The sequence below is a fragment of the Argopecten irradians genome, chromosome 6 (genome assembly GCF_041381155.1).
Source record: "Argopecten irradians isolate NY chromosome 6, Ai_NY, whole genome shotgun sequence".
Lineage (NCBI taxonomy): Eukaryota > Metazoa > Mollusca > Bivalvia > Pectinida > Pectinidae > Argopecten > Argopecten irradians.
In genome coordinates this window covers 31,153,435-31,180,268 of record NC_091139.1, presented here as the reverse complement: position 1 = coordinate 31,180,268, position 26,834 = coordinate 31,153,435, and the positions used below count along the sequence as shown (strand labels likewise).

The 26,834-nt window shown below is 34.7% G+C and overlaps 3 protein-coding genes and 1 pseudogene across 7 annotated transcripts in view; 2 read left to right on the top strand and 2 right to left on the bottom strand.

Moving 5' to 3' along the window:
- LOC138325627 (nucleolar protein 4-like) overlaps positions 1-5,558 on the top strand; it is a 97,741-nt gene extending 92,183 nt beyond the window's left edge. The window contains exons 8-10 of one of the 4 annotated variants that reach the window (XM_069271415.1): positions 320-436; positions 743-1,127; positions 1,720-5,558. In XM_069271415.1, coding sequence (XP_069127516.1) covers positions 320-436; positions 743-1,127; positions 1,720-1,880 — 663 coding nt within the window. In that variant the 3' untranslated portion in view covers positions 1,881-5,558. Of the gene's footprint in view, positions 1-316; positions 464-742; positions 1,128-1,719 lie in introns of all 4 variants that reach the window. The other 3 variants (XM_069271413.1, XM_069271414.1, XM_069271412.1) reach the window with 3 other exon arrangements.
- A 7,504-nt stretch (positions 5,559-13,062) lies between these two features.
- LOC138325625 (uncharacterized) lies at positions 13,063-14,832 on the bottom strand (annotated as a pseudogene).
- A 769-nt stretch (positions 14,833-15,601) lies between these two features.
- The window catches only part of LOC138325623 (uncharacterized), a 21,003-nt gene continuing 9,770 nt past the window's right edge, over positions 15,602-26,834 (top strand). Inside the window, exons 1-3 of one of the 2 annotated variants that reach the window (XR_011208812.1) lie at positions 15,602-16,229; positions 17,631-18,596; positions 20,856-21,029. Coding sequence is in view for 1 of the 2 variants with exons in the window: in XM_069271410.1 (XP_069127511.1) it covers positions 15,809-16,229; positions 17,631-18,595 (1,386 nt within the window). In the remaining variant the exon portion in view is untranslated. Of the gene's footprint in view, positions 16,230-17,630; positions 19,125-20,855; positions 21,030-26,834 lie in introns of those variants that run through there. The other variant, XM_069271410.1, reaches the window with a different exon arrangement.
- LOC138325624 (uncharacterized) overlaps positions 21,624-26,834 on the bottom strand; it is a 22,065-nt gene continuing 16,854 nt past the window's right edge. The window contains exon 2 of the mRNA XM_069271411.1: positions 21,624-23,662. Within this exon, the coding sequence (XP_069127512.1) occupies positions 22,908-23,662 (755 nt within the window). The 3' untranslated portion in view covers positions 21,624-22,907. The remainder of the gene's footprint in view (positions 23,663-26,834) is intronic.

Genomic DNA, 26,834 nt, shown 5'->3' with positions numbered 1-26,834 from the left:
TATTAGTTTAAGAAATTTAAACTATAATAAAAAAGTCTTTACTGATTCAAGCGCGAATTCCCTCATATCCTGCATTCCTTTGACTGTTCACAAATCTATTCTCATCAGAAATGTATGTTTCTAGCAAAATCATTAAAGACATAATACCATAACAATGTTGATTCTGTGTTGGAATGAGTATATAAGGAGAATAGTATACTTAGAATAAACAGAATCATTTTAGAAGACATCCGTTGTCTTGTAGTTTTCGTATAGAGCGTTTGTTTCCTTTCATTCTGTGATCGGTGTATCATGTCAATTTATCTTTATTCCACAGCAGATCCGGCCCACTCCCCCACATCTTACTTCAGCTACCGCTGAAAGTTATTTAGCACAGGCATGCGAAAACGAGAGTCAAAACGCCAAAAGAATGAGGATGGGACTTGAACCACTTCCGGTGAGAACGCCAGACAGACATATTTCAGTAATTAATGCGCTTGTCTTAACTTCCTACATATTTGTTTACTTCTTTATTGATAGCTTTCTCTTACATTGATATAGAAGGTCTAACGTCAGATTGTGGTTCACATGAAACGTCACATACTTCATTAGGTAAAAATATCTGAACGACTGTAAACTATATACTAGTATCACGTAATTTATGTTGAAATTTAAAGATACTAATTCATACGACAATACACCATATTATTGAACAAAAGTGATATATTTGTTCATAATTTCTATAATTTCTTTTTTGTTTCAGGCTGGCTCCATGCCTTCCACAATTAGCACGACCAATCAGTCTACAGCTCAGCCTCCCGTGGTACAACCCACCGCGGCACAACCACAACCGCCACAACAGGCCACACCTTCGCCTCATTCTCAGCCACCCTCACAGCCCCCTTCTAGGGCCTCGCCCCAGGCAACTCCAGTTTCTCAGATCGATCGCCACCCTCCATCTACTAATGATTTCATGCGCCACCAGCCACCGCCTGCCTTTAGACCACCACCAGAGTTCCACCCACCATTCTTTACAAACGGAAACGGAATATTTCGTCCCGGATTTCCGCCTGGTTACCAACATCCAGCACATCACCATCCGCCTGTTCTTCAACATAGTCCCATAGCACCTACTTCTGTTCAAAACGGTGAGTTTGGAATAACAGTTTGATCAACCAAACCTTATATTATAACTTAAATATGATGTTTAACTTCGTCAGTTTATCCTTCCCAAACCGCTCCTGTCATTCGACTCTCAGTTTAGTTATCGCCTGTCCCGGATATACACCTAGATTTGTATGATATCTGAGAACAGAGGAACAGAAACAGAGAATATTTTCTCTTTTAAATCAAACGGTTTTCTCAAACTTATTTTTTAAACCTTTACAATAATCAATATATATATATATATATATAAATATATATATATATAAATATTTGTGTTACTAATCGATATTGAAGATAACGTTTTATATATGTGATTGGTAAATTTAATATCTACACGTAACTTTTAGTGGTTTATGACAGCATACTTTCTTCATATCATAACAAATATATTCAATTAGTCATAATAATTCGATCTAATCACGTATAATTCCAAATTTCTTGAAGGATCTTTTTTCCAATGAAATCATTACGCCGTTGTATCAGCTTACCAGAGGTGACGTTACAAACGATAACATTATGTAATGCGATAAATTTACGTTACAAGCTAAACTGAATTATTCGTGTATTCGACAGGCCCCACAGACCTAAGTATGAAGAAGCAGGCTTCCAAGAACCAACTGAGCACCAGTGAAGTAGCCACGATAAAACAGCTGATAGCTGGCTACAGAGAGTCGGCCGCCTTCCTTTATCGATCAGCTGACGAACTGGAGCAACTTCTCCTGCAACAGAATTAACAGTGTCATCTCTATTTTAAACTGCAGCAGGATTCATTTTTTTTATTATTTTGAAAACACTTGAATGCCTTGGTAACGTCGATATTTTGAAGAGTATATATGATCTATACTAAAGTGTTATTTTATAAACATATACCTCGCTTTATTTTTCTCCGGATTGTGATTGTATTGTTTTTAGGAATATTCTCTGATCGTTGGTATTCGGATGTTTCCGAGAAACATCGGTAATTTCCGGAACTTTTGAGATATTCACAGTCTCGCTGAAGAAACTTTAAGAATAATAATGGGATAATCCTTGTTCTATTTTCCTATCTACTACGATTATGATGTCTTTCCTTAGTTGCGATTTGTAAAAATATTTTGAAGAATTACATTTAAGATACATGAACAAAAGAACAGAAAAACATAATGAGATTTCCTATGCCCACAAGTGAACAAATGAAGTGAACAAATCACATCGATATCCGTAAGAGAGCGGATAATATATTGCGCCAGAACTTTTTGATGTTCATATAATGCTCCCCGGCGATATTATAATTATAATTGTTCATGGAATATATGTTTTCTCTCATGAAGATGATAGCTCAATGCGGTATGGATATTTTGTATGTATCTCAAGTTACTTTGAGTATAGATTGCCTATTTTATATTAATAAGAGGAATAAACAAAAACACTCTCTGTATGGTAGTCTGTGCCGACCGCCTACACAAAGGGAGATAACTCTTATTTCTCTGGGTGTCAAAGCGACGGGATGACTGTATATATGCATATTGTTCGTGCAGTATGTGAGAGTTTCATTATTTCTTCTGTATATAGATATTAAAAATTATATATATCAGATTGGAAGTTAAAATATAAATATATTTAAATGAATTGTTGAGATACAATGTTTAAATTAATGCTATATCATGTTTTTTTTTTTTTTTTTTTTTTTTTTTTGAAAATGCTGGAATGTTGATGACGTATATGTTATTGATTTCTATCATGAATGGTTATTTTTGTTTGTGGATTAGTGCAATTTTTGTCCATGATGTTAATTTGATCTCAGGCGATTTGTCATTCACAAAGTGTATGTAGAATTTTAAGGGTACGGACAAATTGTTTTAATTCCTATATGAACATACGAGACACTCAATATGATTTATCAATTGTTTTAATTCCTATATAAACATTTCAATCAAGTAATATTTGTCATGTTTACACCTCTCTCGAAATTAATCATAGGAAATTAATCCGTATTTACTGTAACATTAAGGTCACTTAGTGAATTTCGATATATTAATATGTAATTGGTAAGGGAGCTGTATTCATTATTCACATTGAAAAGATATATTATATTGGACATAACAAACAGAAAAAAGGTTATCTACATTGTACATTTTCAACCAGAAAACGCATTATTCTGATTAACTTTCATACTATTGGGACAATGATTTATGGGCTAAAATTACTTTGTAATTAGAGTGCTATGACATTAATTAAAAACTAGCCATCCATTTTACATGGCTTGTAGTTAAATGACAAAAGCTGTTAAAAAAGACAAGAATTTACCAAATATAACGTCATGTTCAGAATAAGAACATCTAGTCACGGCATCCCAAAGTCAGGTTAAGAATTACTAGTCAAACTAATATCCAGCCATATCGCTGTAAACCAACTAAGTTTGGTTTGGCGTGCGTTTTAATTCCGCGGGCGATAAGAAATCGCGAAAATTAATTGCTACGAAAAAGCAGTAAGGGATGAAAACGCGAAATTAAATCGCCTCGAAAATGAGTTGGCTTACAGTAAATTATTCTGATACCTGCCTTTTATGGTTTTATTATTATTTCAAGACTCATTGATTAATTTATTTGTTTTATTTAATCACAATATATTAATGATTTTAGGCATTTACAAGGATTTATAAACGTCCTTGGCAATTATAACTATTGCTATTGATAAACCGATTGAACGCGGCTTCTTACAGCTAGCGTAAGTTGTGATATGGATTTGTATAGAAGTTCAACTTGTGTATATAATATATTTATTATAAATTATTGTCGTACCAATGATGCTTATTTATTTACTTACAAATTAGTAATGTTATTGCCTTAACAGGGTTTTAGGTAGGTCCCTAAAGTAAGTCCTTGGATAGGCTTCAATACTTTTTAGAGGTCACACACGTGTTAAAAGTGCTAGGGACCTCTACGTGTACTGAATGTCTGCAGAAATACTATTTTTGGTATGAAAGCTTATGTAATATTTTCATTACTATTTGAATCTCAATGCATACAACCTAGTCATGTTTTTTGTGCGAGAATTACGATATCCATTTTAGGACAAGCTTTATATAGCTAAGGAATTGTCCTATTTTGTATTTAAAACATATTGCCTTATATATCTGTGGGGTTTTGTCATCATTATGTAATTATAATTGTTAATTTATGTATTTTTTGTTTGTTTGTTTTTTTTTTATTATTATTTTGTCCATTTTGTTAGTTCTTTTTTATTTTCATTTTTATCCTAATACTCATTAAATCCAGGTGCCTGTCCATTTTCTCATATATATTTTACTTGATGCACGGATTTAGTAATTAAGTAGTAATTAGAGTTATCTCCCCTCTGCAGTCTGTTTGGTTTTCTTTGTTACCTTCAGTGCAATTACTCTATAACTTATTTATTATTATTCCTTCGCTGACACATTCCATTATCTTGATATCGTTTTGCATATATTTGTGGTGATATTTTCCAAAGTAAAATGGGAGCAAAGGGAACAAAGTGTTTACATGATAAATTATTACTTATTTTTTGTTTGTATACTGTGTTGAATACTGGATCGCCATTGTTGCCATGTACATTATAATCTCATTAATTAAATAAATTATGTTACTTTGCGCCCCGACATATGAAATAAAATCACAAAATTTTATAAAAAAAACACCAAGGAATGCATTTAGTAACGAAATGCAACATGTTTTGTGGATGTCCATAATGATTGTGTACGAAGTATTTATAACAGATAATACACATTTAATATTATCAGTTTTGTCGATGGCGAAAAAAGTTTCAAAATAAATCTAAAATTGAATGTTAAACACTTAGAGGGGGTTACATAGTTCATTCTTTATTCCATAAGAGTCCCGTCGATAAATGTAATAATTATACTTATTTTGGTATATTTATTTTTTTATTAGTTTCCTGTTTTGTTCTGTCATCTACATTCCGTGATTTTTGTTGGTTTATTCATATTGTTAACCATCCATTACATGACCTACACGATTCCCCGTTTGTCCCATAATGACAAAGACAGAATATACTTCCTGAAATAATAAGAAATTATCAAACCATTTTAATACAACTGACCGAATTATAATCATATCAAAGAACTTTTCAAAAGTCTCCACCTATTAGGATTTAACAATGATTTTTTTAAACATCAAGACAAATTATAAAGGGTAGTTGATAATAGACATCTCGCGGTTTGTTTATTGGGACCTAATAACTTCCGGGTCAGCATATACTTCCGGGGCATCGTGTACTTGGTCTTATCAGGAATATGTACGGAATCTCGAAGTGCAATATATGAATTGATAAATGGTTAGAAGGATCATGGCAGTAAAGAAGATATTTATAATATATAGTATATATTATGTATTTTGTTTTGTGAACATGAAATAAATTGAAAAAAATATCGTCAATATAACGTGTTGTTGTTTATCTGGGTTGATATTGCGTTAAAAAAGAATTATATATGTCCATGTTGGTAATTTTTGAAACCAAGCCTTCACACAAGCAACACCCGACCCGATAACGACTGATTGTGGTCGAAAATTCCCCAATAAAGCTATTGAAACATCATTAAAATCCCACGCACAAATATATATACATGTACGTATATGACGTTTATAAATTATTAGAAATAATAATTTTCTATGTATGCTTACATGGAAACGTTAATAAAAAAATCACTTCACGATCACTTTAGTAATTACACTGTAAACATATAAAATGTATAGCGAGTTCCGATAAGTCTATGTTAAATTAATCAAAATATACTTAGAAAGTATTGTAATTCCCACAATGTTGGTAATGTAACAGTGTGAAATGAAATATAGTAATGTAACAGTGTGAAATGAAATATACTCAATGTTCAGTTGAGGTTAAAATCTGAAACAATAATTATTTTTCAAAAGGATGACGAATGCTTAGGAAAGTTGACACATGCTTTATAACTTAAATGCACATGAAACATAATATCATCTTAACATACTGGGATAGACAATCACATTGATTTGTTACTCTGACAGTAGTTCCCATGTCGGAACAATAAAGACAGTGAATTAAAAGTATTTGATGTTTTTATTGCAATGGTCTTGTGTAAGTATTGAGACCAAATGCCTTTTGTTCCCAAGTAATAATTTTTTGTGCATTCTAGATATGTATGCTTACTTAGACCCAATCGATTATAGTGTCTTTTAGTTGGTGACATATACTTTTTACACATAGATGACGTGACATAAAACTATGTAAATCCTAAACCCACCTCACAATACTTCACGATTACGATTCTAAAAGTTAAAACAAACGATACAAAATATAATTGCACAATGTGACATAAATTAGAACAAAATTAAGCCTAACAATGGATAAACATTTTCATAAAGTTAAATTTAAATTAATGGATAATTCAAACCAACATGAATGTATGTTAAACTTAAGAGAGTCGGCAGCCGAATTGCCGTGTAGACTGCATGCTCTTCCTCCGACTTGACAACAACAATAAAGACAGTGAATTCACACATTATTCTTTACGTATTCATTACATATATTTCTGTTTAGAGCTCTAACCCATTTGAAATTGTTCTATAATCAAATTTTCGGGGAATTTGTGTCCAGGATGAAGGTAAACTTATTACAGCGGTAAATTAGGCAGGAAATCGATCATAATAGCTTACAATCAGTCAATGAAATGTCATTTCCAATACTTCACAATGTGAAAGTAATATTCTTTTGTTAACCGTTCATATGGGGGAAAGAAGTGAAACAACATTTAAAGTTAGTAATGCTTCGCGTTAACCTCAATCAAATATGAGGCACTTGTTCGCTCAAAAATAGAATACCGTCACCGTCTTTGTGTAACATTCTATCGTGAACAATTTCTTCATAATTAATTTTCTTCACTTTAACCATGCTACTATTATCTTGACTGGTCACCTAACACTATTTCAGCGTACAGTGTATTCATTTGCTGCGAATTATATTTGACCCCATCTCAGATCTAGAGCTTGTTCTAAAAACCAGCTAAAACATAAACGTTATGAAACAAAAATTAATAAAATTTTGTATATTAAATTAACTACAACTTAATATATTGCTTAAAGTAAAGCGAAAGAGATCATTTTGTAAAAAAATACAGCTTTGAAAATTACTTTTGTCTTTCCTCTGTGATCAGATCTAGGGTCATTTTATGGTACCTTAAAATGGTGCTAAAATGCTGGAGTCTAGAGATACTTTTTGTTCAAATGAAGGCCTCTTATATTCTTTAAAAGTCATAAGGTTTAATTATCAATAAATATATTAGAACTCATATCAGTCTGGACATTAGAACTCAACTGACTGTATATAGGCTCATGCCCTCTTGTTATGACGGAACGTTTGGTGATACTTTATCATAAACAGGTGTAGAAGAAAGTACAAAAAATGTGTTCAACTGCCACATAAAACACTAAAAACACCCATAAGTACATAGTATATATATCATATATTACTTTTCTGACATTTGGGTTCAAAATATTTTTATGAATCAATTTTTTCTGGAATAAACTTTCTATGAGACGTTCACAGCATGCTTCCTGAAATTATTCATTTTTATCCTCGTCTGGACTATGTGCACGTCCCTCCTAAAGCTGTTGTTCACCAATATCCTAGGACCAGGTTTCGTAGACTTGCTAACAACCACAGTTACTGTGTTTTGTTGGGTTTTATCACAACGCAGAGGTGCACAATACGGACGATGGTGTTCACATCACTACGACAGGTGACATTATACTGTTTGTTTGAGTTTTAAGGCCCATCGACATCAAAGGTCATTTAGGGTCAATGTAACAAGGACATCGTAGGGCTCTTCTCTTTCATTAATGTCTGGTTTATTGAAAATCTTATGTATTCCATCGTGAATTCTTTCTACTCCCTTAACATTAAGAGTTGTTTGACAATGGTTTTAATGCATTGATTATTTAGTTTCGTCTTCGTCCCCGTTACCATATTACATATATTTGATATTTAAGATTAACAAGAGCTGTTGTAGAACAGCAAAGCTCGCCTATTCAGAAGAAGATGATGTTCAAGTATTTACTATTTAAACAGGGAAATATGACAAATTAACAGACTCAAAAACCCCTAAAGGGCCCCAAATTGGTTGTATTATCACGTTCAGCATCCATACACATTAGGAAAATAAAATCATAAACATTTATGATGACTTATGCTTAAACAATTGACAAAATAGAAACTTGCTCAAAAACTTTAACATGGAAATATGACAAATTAACAGACTCAAAAAACCCCTAAAGGGCCCCAAATTGGTTGTATTATCCCGTTCAGCATCCATACACATTAGGAAAATAAAATCATAAAGATTTATGATGACTTAAGCTTAAACAATTGACGAAACAGAAACTTGCTCAAAAACTTTAAAGTATACACGGAATGGTTTGGTATATAAGGCTTGATAAATGTGTCATTGTATAAAATTTAGAATGGAGAATTTCTCTAGAACACACCTGAAGCCCCAAGCCATTGACCCCGATTCGGGACCCCTGACCTGTGACGTCACGAGGACAACGGGACCTACTCTACTCGCATAAGATAGAGTGGCGATTTTCAGTGTCTGCCATCTAATATAAACTATCTGTTTGTAAATATCGATTTTTACAGACACAAGTACCTGTGTACACGACCGATACCTATTTAATATTATCCTCAATCACAGATATGAGTTTGGAATACGCTTGAAAATAGGGATTTATACCATGCATATATTGATGTACCTGTCAACTCGTAGATAAATGAACATTTCTGCGCGATTTCTGCACAATTATACACAATATAATGTGTATAATAAATAATCCAGGTACGTTGCAAATCTACGGTATTTGGAACCACATATACATGAATGTTATGTAAAGGATTCTTGACTATGTTATCCAAAACCCGACTCGGGTCGTTGTACTGGTCGAACTCGCTTTACAAATTTCTGACTTTTTCATATAACCTACCCATACGAATTAAGTTATGATTCTAAACAGATTTTTTTGCATATATGTAAATGCATCTACTTATTGCGTTTTATCTTAAATCGATCCATTTTTTTGACGAAATACATTCAGCTTTCATATAATACAATACATCCGACGACTTGTTGATATTTCGCTCAAGTTCATTTATTAGTGTCTTTAATTGAAAAAAATAAATCATGCACGAGTAATTCAAGTTGCAGATATCAAGTACAGAACAAAATCAGAACTTCCGAATAGCCAATATCGTGCTGCGTTTATCTCTTTACCTGTATACTGCAGTAACTAAAACGCGTGGTCAACCGAGACTAATGAGACAGATTACGTAAGAAAGGTGTTTAGTGACCTGTCTCGCTTCGTTGATTAGCTCACGTCATTTGTCAAAAGTGAGATTACAGGTAAGTTAGCGCTGGACCATCATTTAATTGTTGTATTATGTCATATTTGTTTACACTTATAAATCCGTGGTTTACAGTAAAATATACCGTTCGAACATAACATATAACAAGAGTATAAATCACAAGATGTATACATAATTGTATATTTCAGAATGACCAATGTATACATTTGTCTCGTATATATATTTCTAGTTATATGTATATGTATTTTTATAACAGAAACTACAAAATTATTTACAAATGGCATGTCGAGAAAGAACAATGCAAATATGATGCAAATGTCAGAATTTTGATATTTCTGGTAGTTGCTAGATTTTGGATAATCAATTCTTTGTGAATTTCGGTCAATATCGATCATTATATAATACTAATAATGATAATCTATATGACCAATAAATGTACTGTTGAATATTGTTAAAATAACATATGTTCTCATACATGTATATGTACATCACATACATGTAGCTATAAAAGGAAGATAGACTCGTTACAGCTATAAATGAATTATGTATTTTAAATTAAATTTCTCAAGTGGTTTATTTTTTTTATTCACTGCCCTACCAATTTATGTCTATGATATTTACGTGTATTGAACTATGAAATACATTTAACACCTTTTCTTTTCGTTATGCTGATTCCTGAAATTCATAGGCCAAGTGAATTTTTATTTATACAGAAACATATTCAAATGGATAATTATATGGCCATCATTTTTCGAATTCGTCTCTTTTTATATGACATTATGAAAATTGAATATTCTCCATGTTTGATAATTCATTAAGCTGTTAAAACAGAGATAAGATCTCTACTTAAAAGTTTTTACACAAGGTACACCTGGCTTATACCAGAAACATAAATAACTTATAATTTCCGCTAATCTACTTATGTATTTAGCATGATTTCAGTTGCAATATTTCCTATTATACATAATTAAATCGTCACCATAACTGTATACTGTATATATATCTGTAAAATTCTCGTAACCCCATTTTAGGAATACATATATGTCCACCTTTGTGCTATAACCCCACTACCAAACACCTCACTGCCGTTGTCCTCGTGACGTCACATCCGGTTATTCCCCAAATCAGCGTGAGCGGCCGATTCCCTGATTAGCAGTTGATATACAGGTAAAAATCGAGCACTTCGGAGGGCGGTATCTCGGTACTGAAGCGGCCGATTTTGATGCGGTTTTCAACATTCTTGTCAGGAGATCAAACAGAATAACAAATATAAATATCATTTTCCATTCCGTGTACACTTTAACGTGAAATGGGACGCCAACGCTGACGCCGACGCCGACGCCGACGCCTGGGTGACAACATTAGCTCCCCCTATTCTTCGAATAGGCGAGCTAGAAAGTCAATATTTATTAATCCAATATTTTATTCTAGTGTATTGATATGACAACATGCCATCATCTTGGGGAAGATGTTTGTGTTTTTAAAGTTCAAGTTAGCACGTTTTTCTGTGTAATTTAATGCACTACGACTTCTGTTTAGGCGGTTATTTTAGTAAGTTAAATATTTTGCGATTTTGACATAATTCGGGGAAAATCGCGTTCTGGCTATATAACTTATATATGATATGCTCACTACTTAATATATCGCGCACTATATTTTCCCGACCCTAGTTAATATTCCACGCACTATATTTTTCCGACCATAGTTAATATTCCGCGAAATAACAAAAAATACAGAGCTATACAGTGGTTAAACTTTTTTTTTGAATGCAAAATCAATTTACACTTGTTGTTTAACGTAGCAATCCTTAACAGTTATAAACGACAATTTACTGGTGCATTATACCGTCGTATAATATTATTCAAATAGGACAATAGCAACAATGCAAGTCAATAGGGATATGTATTTTAACTGGTTGTTGCACTTTAATTAATTTTATAATGAAGCTTTGTATACTTAAATTTAAAAAAATCAAAATACCAGGTGTACAATTAACAAAAAATATTTGTTTCTAGATTATTGGAACATCTAAATTTCACCCAATTGCTCTTTATTAATTTTATTATTATTATTTTTTGACACTGGCTTTATACATATATCAGAACAGGTATGCTTGATTTACGCATATAATTACATAAACAGCTCCCGTCAGCTCCACTTCACGGCTGCCTGTCATGACAATATAATTGAGGTGTATTCAGCACCACTGACTTTATGTTTTACCTCATCCCAATCTACCCCCACTTATAAATGTTAATTTACTCAGGCTCCCCAACATGCATGTACTTGTATCTAATAAGAATGGTATTATGTGTTTCAAATGCATATACCTTTATGATCTTTAAACGGCTAAGTATTTGTTTGTCTTAACTAACTTCCCAGAGGTACCGCCCCCATTCTCGTAGAGCCGTGAAATACAGAAGGTAAATTATAACCATTCTGCCCTCTGGCCATCTATCGATGGTCACCTTGAGGTACCTGTTAGCTGGATACTGTGGCTTACCTGTATGTTTGACAAGTTATAATTATTGGACCATGACGCAATATACGGTCAAGATACATGTAACTTGCGGGGTTGGGATCATCAACATATTGTGTTTACCGGTAATAAAAAAATAAAAACAAGCTTAATTGGGTACTTAGGTAGATTAGCCTGCAATAAGTGGAAGACATATAGTTTGAAGTGGATTTAATTCTGCACGATCTTTTATAAGCCATCAGTTTTAATAAGGGATAATAAGCTATTTTTACGTACACTACTTTTAGAACTTAAAACAGCAAAGAAAAATAATATTTAATGAAAGACGATTTGCAAGGGTATCGCTAGATAACTGATTGACATGAATCAAATCTTTTTATTTAAAAGCTATGTATTACAAGGTATATGATTGTATTATTGATAGCTTTTAATTATCATAAAATACAAAGTACATGTATCCCAAAAGCACAACAGGACTGATTTTTGCTGCAATTTAAAGTTATTTTGACTGGTGAACATGATTGTATTTCATGTAAATGATATATATATATATATATAATTCAATTTATCCATAAAATATTGACTTTCGAAAACGTAATATATTCTAGATATGAAATGGAAACTAACGATATAAAATTAAAAAGACAGTCACATATACTTAATGAATATAAATTGATCTTTGTTACTTTTGCAGTGAAAAGGTCTTATTTATGTACAGAGATGTATTTACTAAGAAAAATAACGTATACTGTTATATATAATGTACACTAAATTGCAGATGTTATAATTAACAAATAAACACTAAAAAAATTATAATTATGTATTATTTCAAAGTAAAGGATGTTTTCTTCCCTCGATCCCTAGCTGTAACACATCACCTTGTCTGCCTAGCGGTCTGAATATATCTGGACACCATGTCCACCGGTAGTGGACACCGTGTTCACACGTAGTGCGCTCCGTGTCTACCTGTAGTCTTAATCTTGTGCACTCCGTGTCTACCTGTAGTCTAAATCTTGTTCACTCCGTGTCTACCTGTAGTCTAAACGTAGTGCACTCCAAGTTTCAAGTTTCAAGTTTTTTATTTTCCAAATGCAATACAGCATATAGGTTTAACCAATACACAAATACATAATACAATGATCGTTGTTATGTTTCAAGATGGCGGAGGATAATTCCGATATACTTCATACCAAATTAAACAAAATGATTAATACATGAGTATGATATATATACTACTGCTGATTAATGATAATTTTCCTTTTTTCTGTTGCCTGGATCAAATATTTCCCCAACAGATTTAAGCTCTTTACATTTTTAGATGAAAATAACATAATTAATTTATATACACTTGGGTGTTTGTGGTAATAAGTTTTTATAAACTTTTTACGTAACTCAGAATAAGCAGGACATAGTAATACAAAATGCATTTCATCTTCTACATCATTTTTGTCACAAACAGTACAAAGTCTATCGCCTCTGGGAACGGCGTTATAACGGCCAGCTTCAATTTGCAGAGAGTGGGCTTGCATGCGATATTTACTCAATATTTGTTTAGTTTTAGAATTCAAAGGCTTCTTTAAATAGAATTGAATTTCAAAGTTATCAACAAGATGTTTATAAATTTCACATTTAGGAGACACGTCAAATGCGCAACGCAGTTCCTGAATAAATATATCATGCAAGCGCTGTGAATGCAATTCCAAAAAGTGTTTTTCATTATCTACATTCTGAGCAATCCAAATATTGTTGAAACCACATCTGCCTAAATCATTTTTTACATCATACAACCAATTTAATTTATAATTAGGCTTTTTCATAATGAGCTCAAATAGAGCATTATAGCATGACTTTAAAATACAGTTATCTGTTCTTAATAGCTTTAACCAATATTTCATCACCATTATTTTACGCTGTATATGTAAAGTAAACCTTCCAGTCTCAAAATACACCATAGAAGTATTGACTGTTTTTTTTCACATTCAATAGACTCTTCAGGAATAAAAGATGTACAGATTCAATCTTAGGTGCTGGGTGCGAGCCCCATACCTCGCAACAGTAATTAAGCACACATGAAACATAAGTATCAAATAAGGATAATTTTGTTTCAACATTAAGCATGTATTTTTTTCATTCTACTATTAAGGAGATAGTATGACTTTCTTCCTTGTGATGCTAAAGTATTAAGCGCTAGAGTAAATCTCCCATTATAATTGAAAACTAGCCCCAAGTAACAAAAATTATCAACAATATCTATAGCCCTTCCTTGAAAGGTCCAGTACTCATTAGCCTGTAGACGTTTACTTTTTCTAAAAACAACTATTTTGGTTTTATCTATATTAACAGATAAACTCCATTTATTTGCATAATTTTGCATACAATCTAACATGTTTTGCAGGTCAGTAGCATCTTCAGTAAACAAAACTGTATCGTCAGCATACATAAGTATGAACAAATTTAAAAGTTGCAGTTGATAGCTTTGACAGTTGGAGTTTATCAATTCACTTTCTATATCATTAACAAAAAGAGAATAAAGTATCGGAGACAAAGATTCCCCTTGTAAGAGTCCGACATGTAAATCGAACATTGCAGATAGTTTTCCACTTAATTTTGTACATGATTTTACATTATCATAAATTGATATAATCACTTTCAACAATCTACCCCTAATTCCACATCGCCATAGTTTAAGCCAAAGCTTATTATGTACAATGCTATCAAATGCTTTACTGTAATCGACAAAAACACAATAAAGCTTTTTATTTTGTTGTAAAGTATTAGTAATTAGACTACTTAATGCAAATATAGCATCACGAGTACCGAAACCGGGTTTAAAACCAAATTGCGCATCTGTGTCTACCTGTAGCTAAACCTCATGCATTCCGTGTCTACCTGTAGTCTAAACGTAGTGCACTCCGTGTGCACAAGGGTGTAACCTTTAGTCTACTACCAACTGTATCGGCGTATAACCTTTCTTGGATGAAAAAAAAAGTTAAATAAAAGAACAGGTTTCTTCGGGTTATAAACTGATTCAAATCAAAGTACTGTTGATTTAGATAAAAATCCGCATGTAATTAAAAAAAAACCCAATGCTTGTTATTTTTCACGCAAGTTTTATAAAAACCATATATAAGATATCTTTCATAATGGTAAGCTTTATGCTTAAGACCGAGCATACATTGTAAATTTCCAGCAATGATAAATATGAAAAACGTACAAATTAGATTTAGAAAAAAAAGTTGTTTACTATTTATAGTCCATAGTATATACAATGTCACGCTTTGAAATGACTTACAATTAAACAAAATGTATTTTAAAGAAAAAAGTGTCCTTGTTGGCAGTTTAAATGAGATAATACATTCATATTTCCGAGATTAAATGCTATTTTTATACAAAAGCAATACGCCTACAACTTTTCAAAGTGAGGAATTCTAGAGTTGAACATGACTAATATCTTTATTGAAATTAAACCTCACTGTTTAAAATAACGTAACAAGGCGTTCCCTCTGGCCAACTTCTTACGTCATCATAGGTAACACTTCTACAGGTAAATTCTCACCTGTTATATACATACTCTACGTGGTATTTTACATATTTAAGGCTTATAGCCCTTTAATCAGCGGAGCGTGATGCCACTACAGAAACCGGTCCTGCTGGTTTAGTGTTGACAATGTTCTATTTATACACAGATCGATGAGATTGCCCGACATGGTTTGTTATATTGGCGGTACAGTATTGTTAGGTACTACGAAACCTACATCATGTTTTAACAGTTCATTCTAAACGTCAAGTTGGCCCTTTTTCACGTGTTCCAACATGGCTGAGGCAGCCATAGAAACGAGTGTAGACAATACCGCAGCGGAAACGCCGGACATTACCCCTGGGGATAAATCGGTTAACGAGAATGAGGAGGACTACCCCCCTGTCCCAGAGGATGTGGATCCAACTGCCCCTCCGGTCGACAATTCACCCCCTCCCGATGTCGTGTGGAGCGAGCGGAAGTATGGCCTTAAGGATCTCACGGAGGAGGCAGGTCTCCTTCAGAGGATCTGTCGGTTTTCTGAGGCACCGGGGAAGGGGAATATGTCCCCGGGGCTGAAGATCTATGCAGATCAGCCCGTGTGGTTACATAGTCGTCACAACAAACGACAGGTCAAGGCTCGGACCATATACAAGGACAATGACGGGGCCTATTTCGAGGTTGGACAGACCCTTCATATACCGGAGGATTTCCAAGGTAGAGTATATAGCCACGTGGTTTTATTGTTGACAGTACTCACGACTTACACTCGGTCGTTAATCCTTTGTTATGCTAATTATGATTTCACTTGGATATTGACACGTTGTTTACACAATGTGTCATAATGTCATTGTAAAACATCACCTTAGACATTGTACTTTCTTCGACATGGTCTGGACGTGACTCACTTGAATGATATCTAGCATTAAAAGCCCTTGTCGTTACTCGTAATATGTAGATAATAAACTTCAATAGCGACGACAACTGTTTCTGTAATCATTAAATTCTTCATTACTTCGTCTGATATACACGAATATAAAGTTCGCTCAAAACATATTTGGAATAATTAAAAATATCATAAGAATATGCAAAATGTCTTAAATTCATAATTTACATAAAAGTAAAGGGTACCTTGTCAGTCAATATAATAAAATTCATCCCTTCACGACCTTGATTCTTCCTTGCTATGCTTGAGCATTCTGTTCTGTCAACGTATAAGCCTTGGACAGATAATTTCAACCATATTAAAGATTGAATTATATACATACATGTTCTATCACTGAATTCAATTTAACGGTACATTGTAGACTAAATGCCTCATGTTTTGTATTTCATTTGAATATATCTCATGTTTATTATATACACAAACGTTGTATAGAAAAAAACCCTGTAAAACTATTTCGAAAAGCCTATACATCTGTGATAATACTGAACATTCATTTAGAGTCATTGACTCTAATGAATGTACAATATCATAAACTCATTTTCTCTCCTTTACATTAACCAACGAACCTATCCTCCTGTTATTGTCTATACCCATTACCCTCCCACGAGACACATTTCTTCTATCACGCCTCTAGTTCTTGTCATACGGACATCTTTATATCCCTCCTTAACTCCCCTGTCCGATCCCACCCTATCCATAATATATGCTTGCCTAAGTTCATAATATATACTTGCCTAAGTTCATAATACGCAAATATTGTGGCATCAGATGAACTTCATTCTTGCATAATTGATATTTTACAAAATTAGGTCACTGTGACCCATTTTTGTTAGTAAGTTATATTTCCTAATTTGTTTTATTTTCAACATATCAATGCATAATAATTCATGAAAAAAATCATTCAAAAATATCATTTGGTTCTTAACCGAACCAAACAAGAAAATTGACCCAGCTGTTTAATCCCCGATAACTCCCAAGGGACTCCGACCTGACCTTATTCGTATGTTATATTATAATATGTACTAACCCCCGGGTGTCTGTAAACAAAAAATAATGCATATCTGTCATGACCATCTGAGGGTTCAATTCTTTATTCTGTGTATAGCGTTATTGAATGTTCTATGCTGTACGTGTGAATTATCTCCCTTGTAAACACATTTTGTTTGTCACAGGTTGGTTCGAGTTAGTACCACCAGATTTCACTAGGGCGCGCTACTGTAGAGACATTGCGGAGGTTGCTAGTGTGATGCCAAAGAAAATTTTCACAAGAACGAGGTTAAAGGGAATTCGTATTGTTCAGGAAGAAGATGAAAGTCAAAGCTATCTTGAAAGGAAGGTTTCCGCAGGATCTATTTTGCGCGTGACTGGCACCTTCTCAGCAAAATGGCGGACTTCAGCAGAAACGGGTTTGGTGAAAAAGAAAAGTAAAAACTGGACGACAGTTGAGGAACAATATCTGAAATGTTTAGATAAGGACGATAAAGAGGTTATGATTCCGTTTAAGCAAAAAGGCAAATTTAACATCATTTATGAGAAAGGTTCAAAAGACAGCAGATGTATATTGCATATGAAGGATATTGTTTCGAATTTTTCTTTTCCACTTAAAGTAAGACTTCTTTTCGGAAAAGCTCCCGTGAATCCTTGTATATTCACAGGAATGATGGTGTTGAAAAGTCATTCCATGTGTGAAAGCATTGTCGGAAGCACAGCATCAAATCGGCGTAATGTTCTATTCGAGCTTCCTCTAGACTTTCCGTGTTCTGTAGAGGTGGTAGAGAACGAAAAAGAAAGTTGCAGCCACCAAAAGGCGTGCAAGGACGGTAAGAAACTGTGTCAGATGTACGCTGTATCTTATTCATCATTAATCAAGCTTTCTCCTGACATGGATACTGACCAGCAGCTTTACCAACACATCCCGACGGCCAAGGCTAAGCGCGGAGCAGACGACACCCTCCAGACCCTCGATCTCATCACAAACATCAGTCTGACGGACGAACCTGTAGATACTTTCATTCAAGAATTCTCTGACACCGATTCCATACAGAGTACTGATCAGTCGACAGGGGCTGTCAAGGGTACCTTGATGGAACTCAAGGAAATAACGTCAGATAGAGCTCGAGACGATACGCTGTGTTAGGGTATGATACTTGATTGCTTGAATCAAATTCAAATGTATAGTTTCATTTGTTATCAGAGTTGCCAGGAGTAACTCCGGTAATTAAAATAACAAACATTTTAAGTTATAGCTATATGATGCACAAGTCACAATTGTTCCCAGTCAAGCTCGTTTTGCAGCAGTTGTCGCCCTTTTCACATGTCTCAGTTTATGAAATCAATGTCCATAGCGATAGTAATCATATTTGTGATAGAAACGTTCTTAATTTAAATCTTTATGATAGAAACGTTCTTATTTTAAATCTTTGTGATGGAAACGTTCTCAATTTAAATCTTTGGAATGGAAACGTTCTTAATTTAAATCTTTGGAATGGAAACGTTCTTAATTTAAGTCTTTGTGATAGAAACGTTCTTAATTTAAATCTTTGTGATAGAAACGTTCTTAATTTAAATCTTTGTGATAGAAACGTTCTTAATTTAAATCTTTGCAATGCATTGCTATTTGTACTTGAGTAAAATCATTACACCTTCATCGAGATATCTGCCGTTTTTATTACCTCGGATTTCTGCGTTTTTCATGCATTATCAAATTTCCAAGAAGCTACTATAATGTTTATAAGTAGCACATAAACCGATATCAGGAAAATGGATCTCCCATTCAATAATACAATGAAAAATGGAACTGTAAAAACTTCTTCACTGTAGAAATATTAAGAAACTGCCTACACTTCCAGGACAGCTTACGTCAAACTTTCAAAGACATTAGACAATTACACTGCAAGAATTCCTATGTTGTCCATTGCACATAATATTATCTACATTGCATTTGTGTAGTGTTTCCATGTAATAGAGTGTGTACCTCACTAAAATCCGACACTAGAATATCATGGGGAATATTACATATTCATTTTATTGTTTATAGTATTCTGAAGTACCATAACACATAATTTAACTGTTTGAGAATAAAATAAAAGTTAACAAAAATTCATTTTTGATAGTGAAATAGTGATATCTGTAGATCAAAAAACAAATTTTGATATGTGAAATAGTTTGATATCGTGCATGGCCATGATTTGTAGACCACATGGTGGCTTAACCATGGTGGCTTAACGGAAGATACATTCAAATAAACATGTCTGGTTCAATGCCATTCGTCCTCAAATTGATTATTTATACAATAACATTTGATAGAAGATTTTTAGATGACCTTGCTTATTTGTTAGATGACCTTGAACAATTGTTAGATAACCTTGAACAATTGTTAGATAACATTGATATTCGCGTCTGAACGCTGTGATGATTACTTCACGATATGAGACAGCACGTTACCATTAAACTGAACTCCAATGTTGCAGTCACTAACACGATATTTGCAGATATTGGAAATGAAGAAAGACAAAAAGTAAATGTGAAGACACAAAATGTCCCCTGTGGGATTTTAGAATACTGGGCTACAACTGACAGGATTTTACTCAGCACAGACACGTATCACTAAGTGGAATTCAGATCAAATCTGACAAGTTTTGTGACGTTAAAAGCAACACTAATCCTTCAAGTGTAAATCACCACTGGGTACTGAATTTAAAGACATTTACTGGATTATAGTTTGTCGAAAGCTTTACAAGATCCATAAAGTCTTTAAAATCGATACTGCAAATGGAGACGCTTAGAAACAATGGCTTTGGGACATTGACTCATTTTCAGAATAGCCCACAGTCTTGTACACTAGATAGCTATATTTAGGTCGTTAGTTATAGAAACGTAATGATATTGGTTCTTTGTTATAAATCGAATCATAATTGGAAATTTGCTTATGGATAAATTAAGAATGGGAAATTTTACAGTTAATGACAGTGAAAAGCACTTTCAAATTTTGCCATTAACTGTTTGCGATGCCTTACTACATTCCAATAGCGATGTAGATTGTAATAGGCATATCGACGTAATTTTACTAAAACATTATAAAAGAATATAAAAGAAATGGGAAATTAGAAACTCTATCGAAATTTTGGAAGATGTTCTTTAATTTTTTCGCATGGTCAAGTTTATCATTATTTTTGACAATTTTTAAAATCGTTTTTATTTTGATTTTTGCCATTTCCCAGAATCAGACCTTTTGGCATCTTGTCCAGAACAACAGATGTATGAATGCAACATTGCATTTGTTTGGGTGAAGATGCTCATGTTTAGTCTACTGTTTACTTCGTAGAAATACTTTTATCACATATTTCGCCTGATATCCAGTGAATTCGTCCATGTAATATTTTTGTGTATGTCACTAGTGTAATACGACCTGGAGCGATTTTCACTGGCTGGATATCCATTGTGACGTCAGACAGAAACAATAAAATGACGTCAGGAAAAATGACGTGACATCAGGATTACGAGGACGGCGAGACAAAAAGGCGGCATCTACTGGATTTTCGGAATACATTTTGACGTGAATTCTTTGTTAGGTAGGTATTTGTAGTTAAGTGATAGAAGTATCTTAAATTTATGATCATTTCATACTGTATGAGATTTTATAAAACTCGTCTCGAAATTTTAATTTTTGCTCGCCAAGTCTCGGAAAAAAAACCAAAAAAAAACCTTATTACACTCGTTTCATAAAATCTCATATGTAATCGTGTAATTTTTAACACCAATTTAAGTCCTTCTGAATTCTGGAGGCGTATCCTTGTATGTGATCAACTAATCGATGAGGTCGCACTATAACAAGTAGGAGAGAATTTAGAGGGTTCATTGTGCCAGTGCTGGTTAAGGCGCGATTTAAAGGAGATCACAGACTATACAGACACTACGTTTTCTGGCAAATTGTTCCAAATATCTACAATTCTGTTGTTAAGCCATTGTTTGGTTACTTCTAGTCTCGATACTGGCTGCAAGATCTTTTTAGAGTGACCTCTTGTGAAGGTGATGGTAGACATTGTAAACAATTTATCTTTGTCGACTTTATCAATGTTGTTGATAATCTTGAAAATTTGTATGAAAGGATCACTCATGTAGATCCCATATAGGTCTATATAACATAAAATAACGAAACAATTAAAATTGTTCTTATTTTATCCCTTTATTACTGTAGATATATGATTTCGTCTGTTATGAAAGGGAATGCTTTCTGTCGTTAACTTGGAATTTTTAGGGAACTTTCCTTATACAACTGCACAGCGTTTTCTGGCTTGAAGAAAAATAAATAAATTTGAACGACACAATAAACTTCCAATCTACAGAGATTTTACTTCCTGGTAGTGTCGCTGTATGATCTTAAGAAAACACTAACGTCCAATATATTTGAGTGCGCATGTCCTCTTTATTGGATTGTCAGTACATCAGACAGGAAACCGATCACCAAATTATTTCTCCCGACAGAGCCATTTTTCTTATAGAAAACACACATACTCTACTGAGAGATATTCGACATTTATACAAACATACTTTTGTCAAGTTCTTTGATGGCAGTGAAACAAACAGGTATTCTTTTTTTGCATACCATCAAGGTTTTATGACCTTCGTACACGGTAATATTTTTGTTTAAAGATGCTCCACAGCCGACAGAGTATAAGCGATACTCATCATTTGCAAAATAATTGGTGTTTAATCTTTTATATATCTAATTAAGACAAAAATAATATAAAATAACGTATTGAACTTTTGGTGCAAGCTCAACTAGTACTTCATTGCATATAGGATATATTGCAATGGATTTTTTTCGGGACGCAATCAATTATTTTTAATATTTATAATTCAAAATGAATTAGAAGCTCTAACTTTTCAATGGTGGTTATGGTGTAGGTAAATTTTTTAACTAGGGAAAGTACTAATTTGACAGAAAAAATATACCATTTTCAGCGGTGGAGCATCTTTAAATGTTGTTACTTCATACATCTCTATTAAATTCTACTACAGTAGTTAGGAACGTGCGCGCATGTAAAAATAACTACCTCTTATGCAGTTTGTTCATTTCCCACAAGTTAATGACTAATATGAAACTCCGACAATATCGATGGTAAATTACTCTAAATACATGGAGCGTACTACATACTATCGGCTTGTTTTAATGTTATCATATATACATAAACAGTTAAGAATACATCGAACATTCATCTACTCAACTTTACAACGTTTAAATGAACATATTCGTTGAATAAAAACGGACCAATCTTCTGTTTGGAATCATAAAAATTCGTTTGAGTTAAATGGATTCCTGACAATGAAGTGTTTTTGTGAAGATTCCCAGGCGAGTCTTACAAACGACTTCCGTTCTATCGATCACATGAGTTACATAACGGTATCAATGTAATTACATTTGATGCATTAAGCGTCATCATTAAATTCTAGTCTTTCCCTTTACCTCTCTCTGTGTCTGACGACGTTTCCACGCTGTAATGATATCGAACCTTCATTTCAGTCGTATAATTGTCAGCCGTTTTCTGCAGATGGGATAATGTTTCGGCGTACAACCCATTCATGCATAAATCAGTTGTGTTCAAAGCTTTCACAAAGAGAGGAACATTTGCTACCGGAAGTTCGAGTAGACTTTTCTTTTCGTCCATCGTACAAGCCACAATTGTGTGGTCCTTTATTACATCTTGAGTCTGTAAAACGGAAGTAAAACTACACGGTTTTGAGGGAGGTCGACCGTGTAAAAGTTTGATAAACACACCTTTAGCAAGTCCTGCCGATAGCAAATCGTTTATACTGTACACGTACGCAATATCTTCAACATTAATGTGTTTGGAAGTTGTTTTTCTCGCTTCTATCATGTAAAATAATCCCTCCGCGTCGAACGGAAGTAAAACCTCTGTATTGTCATCCGTAATGCATCGTAAACACCGAAGTAACTTCCGGCGTGTTACTTTGCGGTAATTATTGTAGCGTATGAAGTCCTCGTGGATGTTGATGACCCGGATGACTCCCGGTTGAACTTCGACACGCTGATAAAGTCCTTCCGGTTCACTTTCACACGGAGGCTCCTTCAAAACAAAGCCTGGGACAAACTTGGCTGAAAGCATTCGCACTGGCATAACTCTTGCCACACTGGCTACTGTTTTCATGGGCATTTCTAGGTCATCTATTAACCGAAACCAGCCTACAAATAAACAAAGTAAACAACAATAAAGGATCAGAAAAGCCAAAGATCACAGATTAACACATACTTGAACCTAACTTATGTTTGCGGCGACTTAATTCCATATTTTCATGGCCAACGACATGTTCACTGCAATGTAATTTCGCGATTTTTACTATTTGTTGTTGAAATTTTCAGGGCGATTCATTTTGCGGATACAAGTCGTCGCGAAACACGTGAAAAAGTTTACAATATAAAAAAACATAAATAGAAAACATACAAGATGACTAATATAGATACATAGAATGTGAATAATAAATCATGTAACATCATTAGTATGATCGTTTGATGCGCCATATCATCTTCAGAAACTACCACAAATAATGTGAGGTATCCCCCATTGTAGTAAAGGATATATAATACCATCCGGTAACAGCATTTGTCGCTTAACATAGCAGCGGATGATTTAAATCATTAAACAATAGAAGTACCAATTCCCCTATCACCGTTCCAAGTGTTATTTCTATCTTTTTTTTAAGTGCCAACACAAAGCGCTTTAGATTGAAAACACTTTTAGTGATGGTAGTCCATTATATACGGTTATTGCTTTCTGGTCGATTGAAGTACATTTTAATTTTCTGTATCATCCCCATAGATTAGAGCGGACCCCTATACTGGGCAATGGGCGTCAATCTTTAGAACACAAGTATCAATATCATGCCTAAGGCAATACCTACCTATACTTTCTGGGCTTTGATACGAATTATTTGATTCTTTCTAGAGGAATAGGCGAAACACATTTATTTATATAAAAATCTTGCTGAATTCATCTCAAAAATCACAACAAGGAGAGAAAGAAACACAATTTTAAACGACAACGCATGAAAAGTACGGTAGTTGATATAATTTCCATTGATCGGTCTAAGATTAAAAAGGATGATTGATATAAACAAGGAATGAAGCTGTCTTAATCAGGACGAATCTGTTTGGGATTGATTAAAGCTTTTAATGTAGAGAAAATTATCTCTAATCATCGCAATTTCCCTTCCAATCGATTTCTGTGAAACTATAATAAAGACACACGACCAATTTACGACAGCGGAGGGATTTCTCGGCGTGATAATTTAGGCTGACATTGCTGGCTGACCTTACTCAGTGACCTTGACACTGACCTTGCTTTTTGTGTTTCTGCCATACAAAGGGTATACTTATTGCGTCTCCAAAACTCGGTAAAACGCCACAGAACACACACATTGGGCTTTGGTACCAGACACTAATTAAATGTTCTGAACAAACTTGTTTGGAAGGTTATCATCAAAAGTCATTATGCTATACCTTAGACAAGTGAACAGATTGTGTAAATGAAAGTACAGCATATATCAAGAAGTAACCAGTCAATAAGTAAAACATTAAGACAAACTGTTAATCATATTCAGTACACGAGCTATAATACCTGGACTTGTGTAATAATATCATTAACAAAGTAATCTATGATTCAAGAATTTGAATAGAACAATAATCGTTGAAAGGAATATATTGAAATATTAAATATAAGAAACCTTCTCATAAAATCTCATTATGCCTTTGTAGGCCTGATTTGCGGATACACTACCTATAATAGGACTTTCTATTCGTGGCCACTGGTAGTGCATGATATCTCCTATTTCCCTTCATTGACCAGGGGTAGGGATATGCTACCTCTCCTACACTTTTATTGACCAGGGTGGGGGGTTTAATACCTCTTACAGCCCTTTATTGACCAGGGTGGTGGGGTTTAATACCTCTTACAGCCCTTCATTGACCAGGGGTGAGGGTTTAATACCTCTGATACCCTTTCATTGACCAGGGGTGGGGGTTTAATACCTCTTACATAGCCCTTTCATTGACCAGGGGTGGGGGTTTAATACCTCTGCTAGCCTTTCATTGACCAGGGGTGGGGGTTTAATACCTCTGCTACCCTTTCATTGACCAGGGGTGGGGGTTTAATACCTCTTACAGCCCTTTATTGACCAGGGGTGAGGGTTTAATACCTCTGCTACCCTTTCATTGACCAGGGGAGGGGGGTTTAATACCTCTTACAGCCCTTTATTGACCAGGGGTGGGGGTTTAATACCTCTTACAACCTTTCATTGACCAGGGGTGAGGGTTTAATACCTCTGCTACCCTTTCATTGACCAGGGGTGGGGGTTTAATACCTCTGCTACAGCCCTTTCATTGACCAGGGGTGGGGTTTAATACCTCTGACAGCCCTTTCATTGACCAGGGGTGAGGGTTTAATACCTCTGCTACTCTTTCATTGACCAGGGGTGGGGGTTTAATACCTCTTATACCCTTTCATTGACCAGGGGTGGGGGTTTAATACCTCTTACAGCCCTTTATTGACCAGGGGTGGGGGTTTAATACCTCTTACAGCCCTTAATTGACCAGGGGTGGGGGTTTAATACCTCTGATACCCTTTCATTGACCAGGGGTGAGGGTTTAATACCTCTGCTACCCTTTTTTTGACCAGGGGTGGGGGTTTAATACCTCTGCTACCCTTTCATTGACCAGGGGTGAGGGTTTAATACCTCTGCTACCCTTTCATTGACCAGGGGTGAGGGTTTAATACCTCTTCTACCCTTTCATTGACCAGGGGTGAGGGTTTAATACCTCTGCTACCCTTTCATTGACCAGGGGTGGGGGTTTAATACCTCTGCTACCCTTTCATTGACCAGGGGTGGGGGTTTAATACCTCTGCTACCCTTTCATTGACCAGGGGTGGGGTTTAATACCTCTGTACCCCCTTTCATTGACCAGGGGTGGGGGTTTAATACCTCTGCTACCCTTTCATTGACCAGGGTGAGGGTTTAATACCTCTGATACCCTTTTATTGACCAGGGGTGAGGGTTTAATACCTCTGCTACCCTTTCATTGACCAGGGGTGGGGGTTTAATACCTCTTACAACCCTTTCATTGACCAGTGGTGGGGGGTTTAATACCTCTGCTACCCTTTCATTGACCAGGGGTGGGGTTTAATACCTCTGCTACCCTTTCATTGACCAGGGGTGGGGGTTTAATACCTCTGCTACCCTTTCATTGACCAGGGGTGGGGGTTTAATACCTCTGCTACCCTTTCATTGACCAGGGGTGGGGGTTTAATACCTCTGCTACCCTTTCATTGACCAGGGGTGGGGGTTTAATACCTCTGATACCC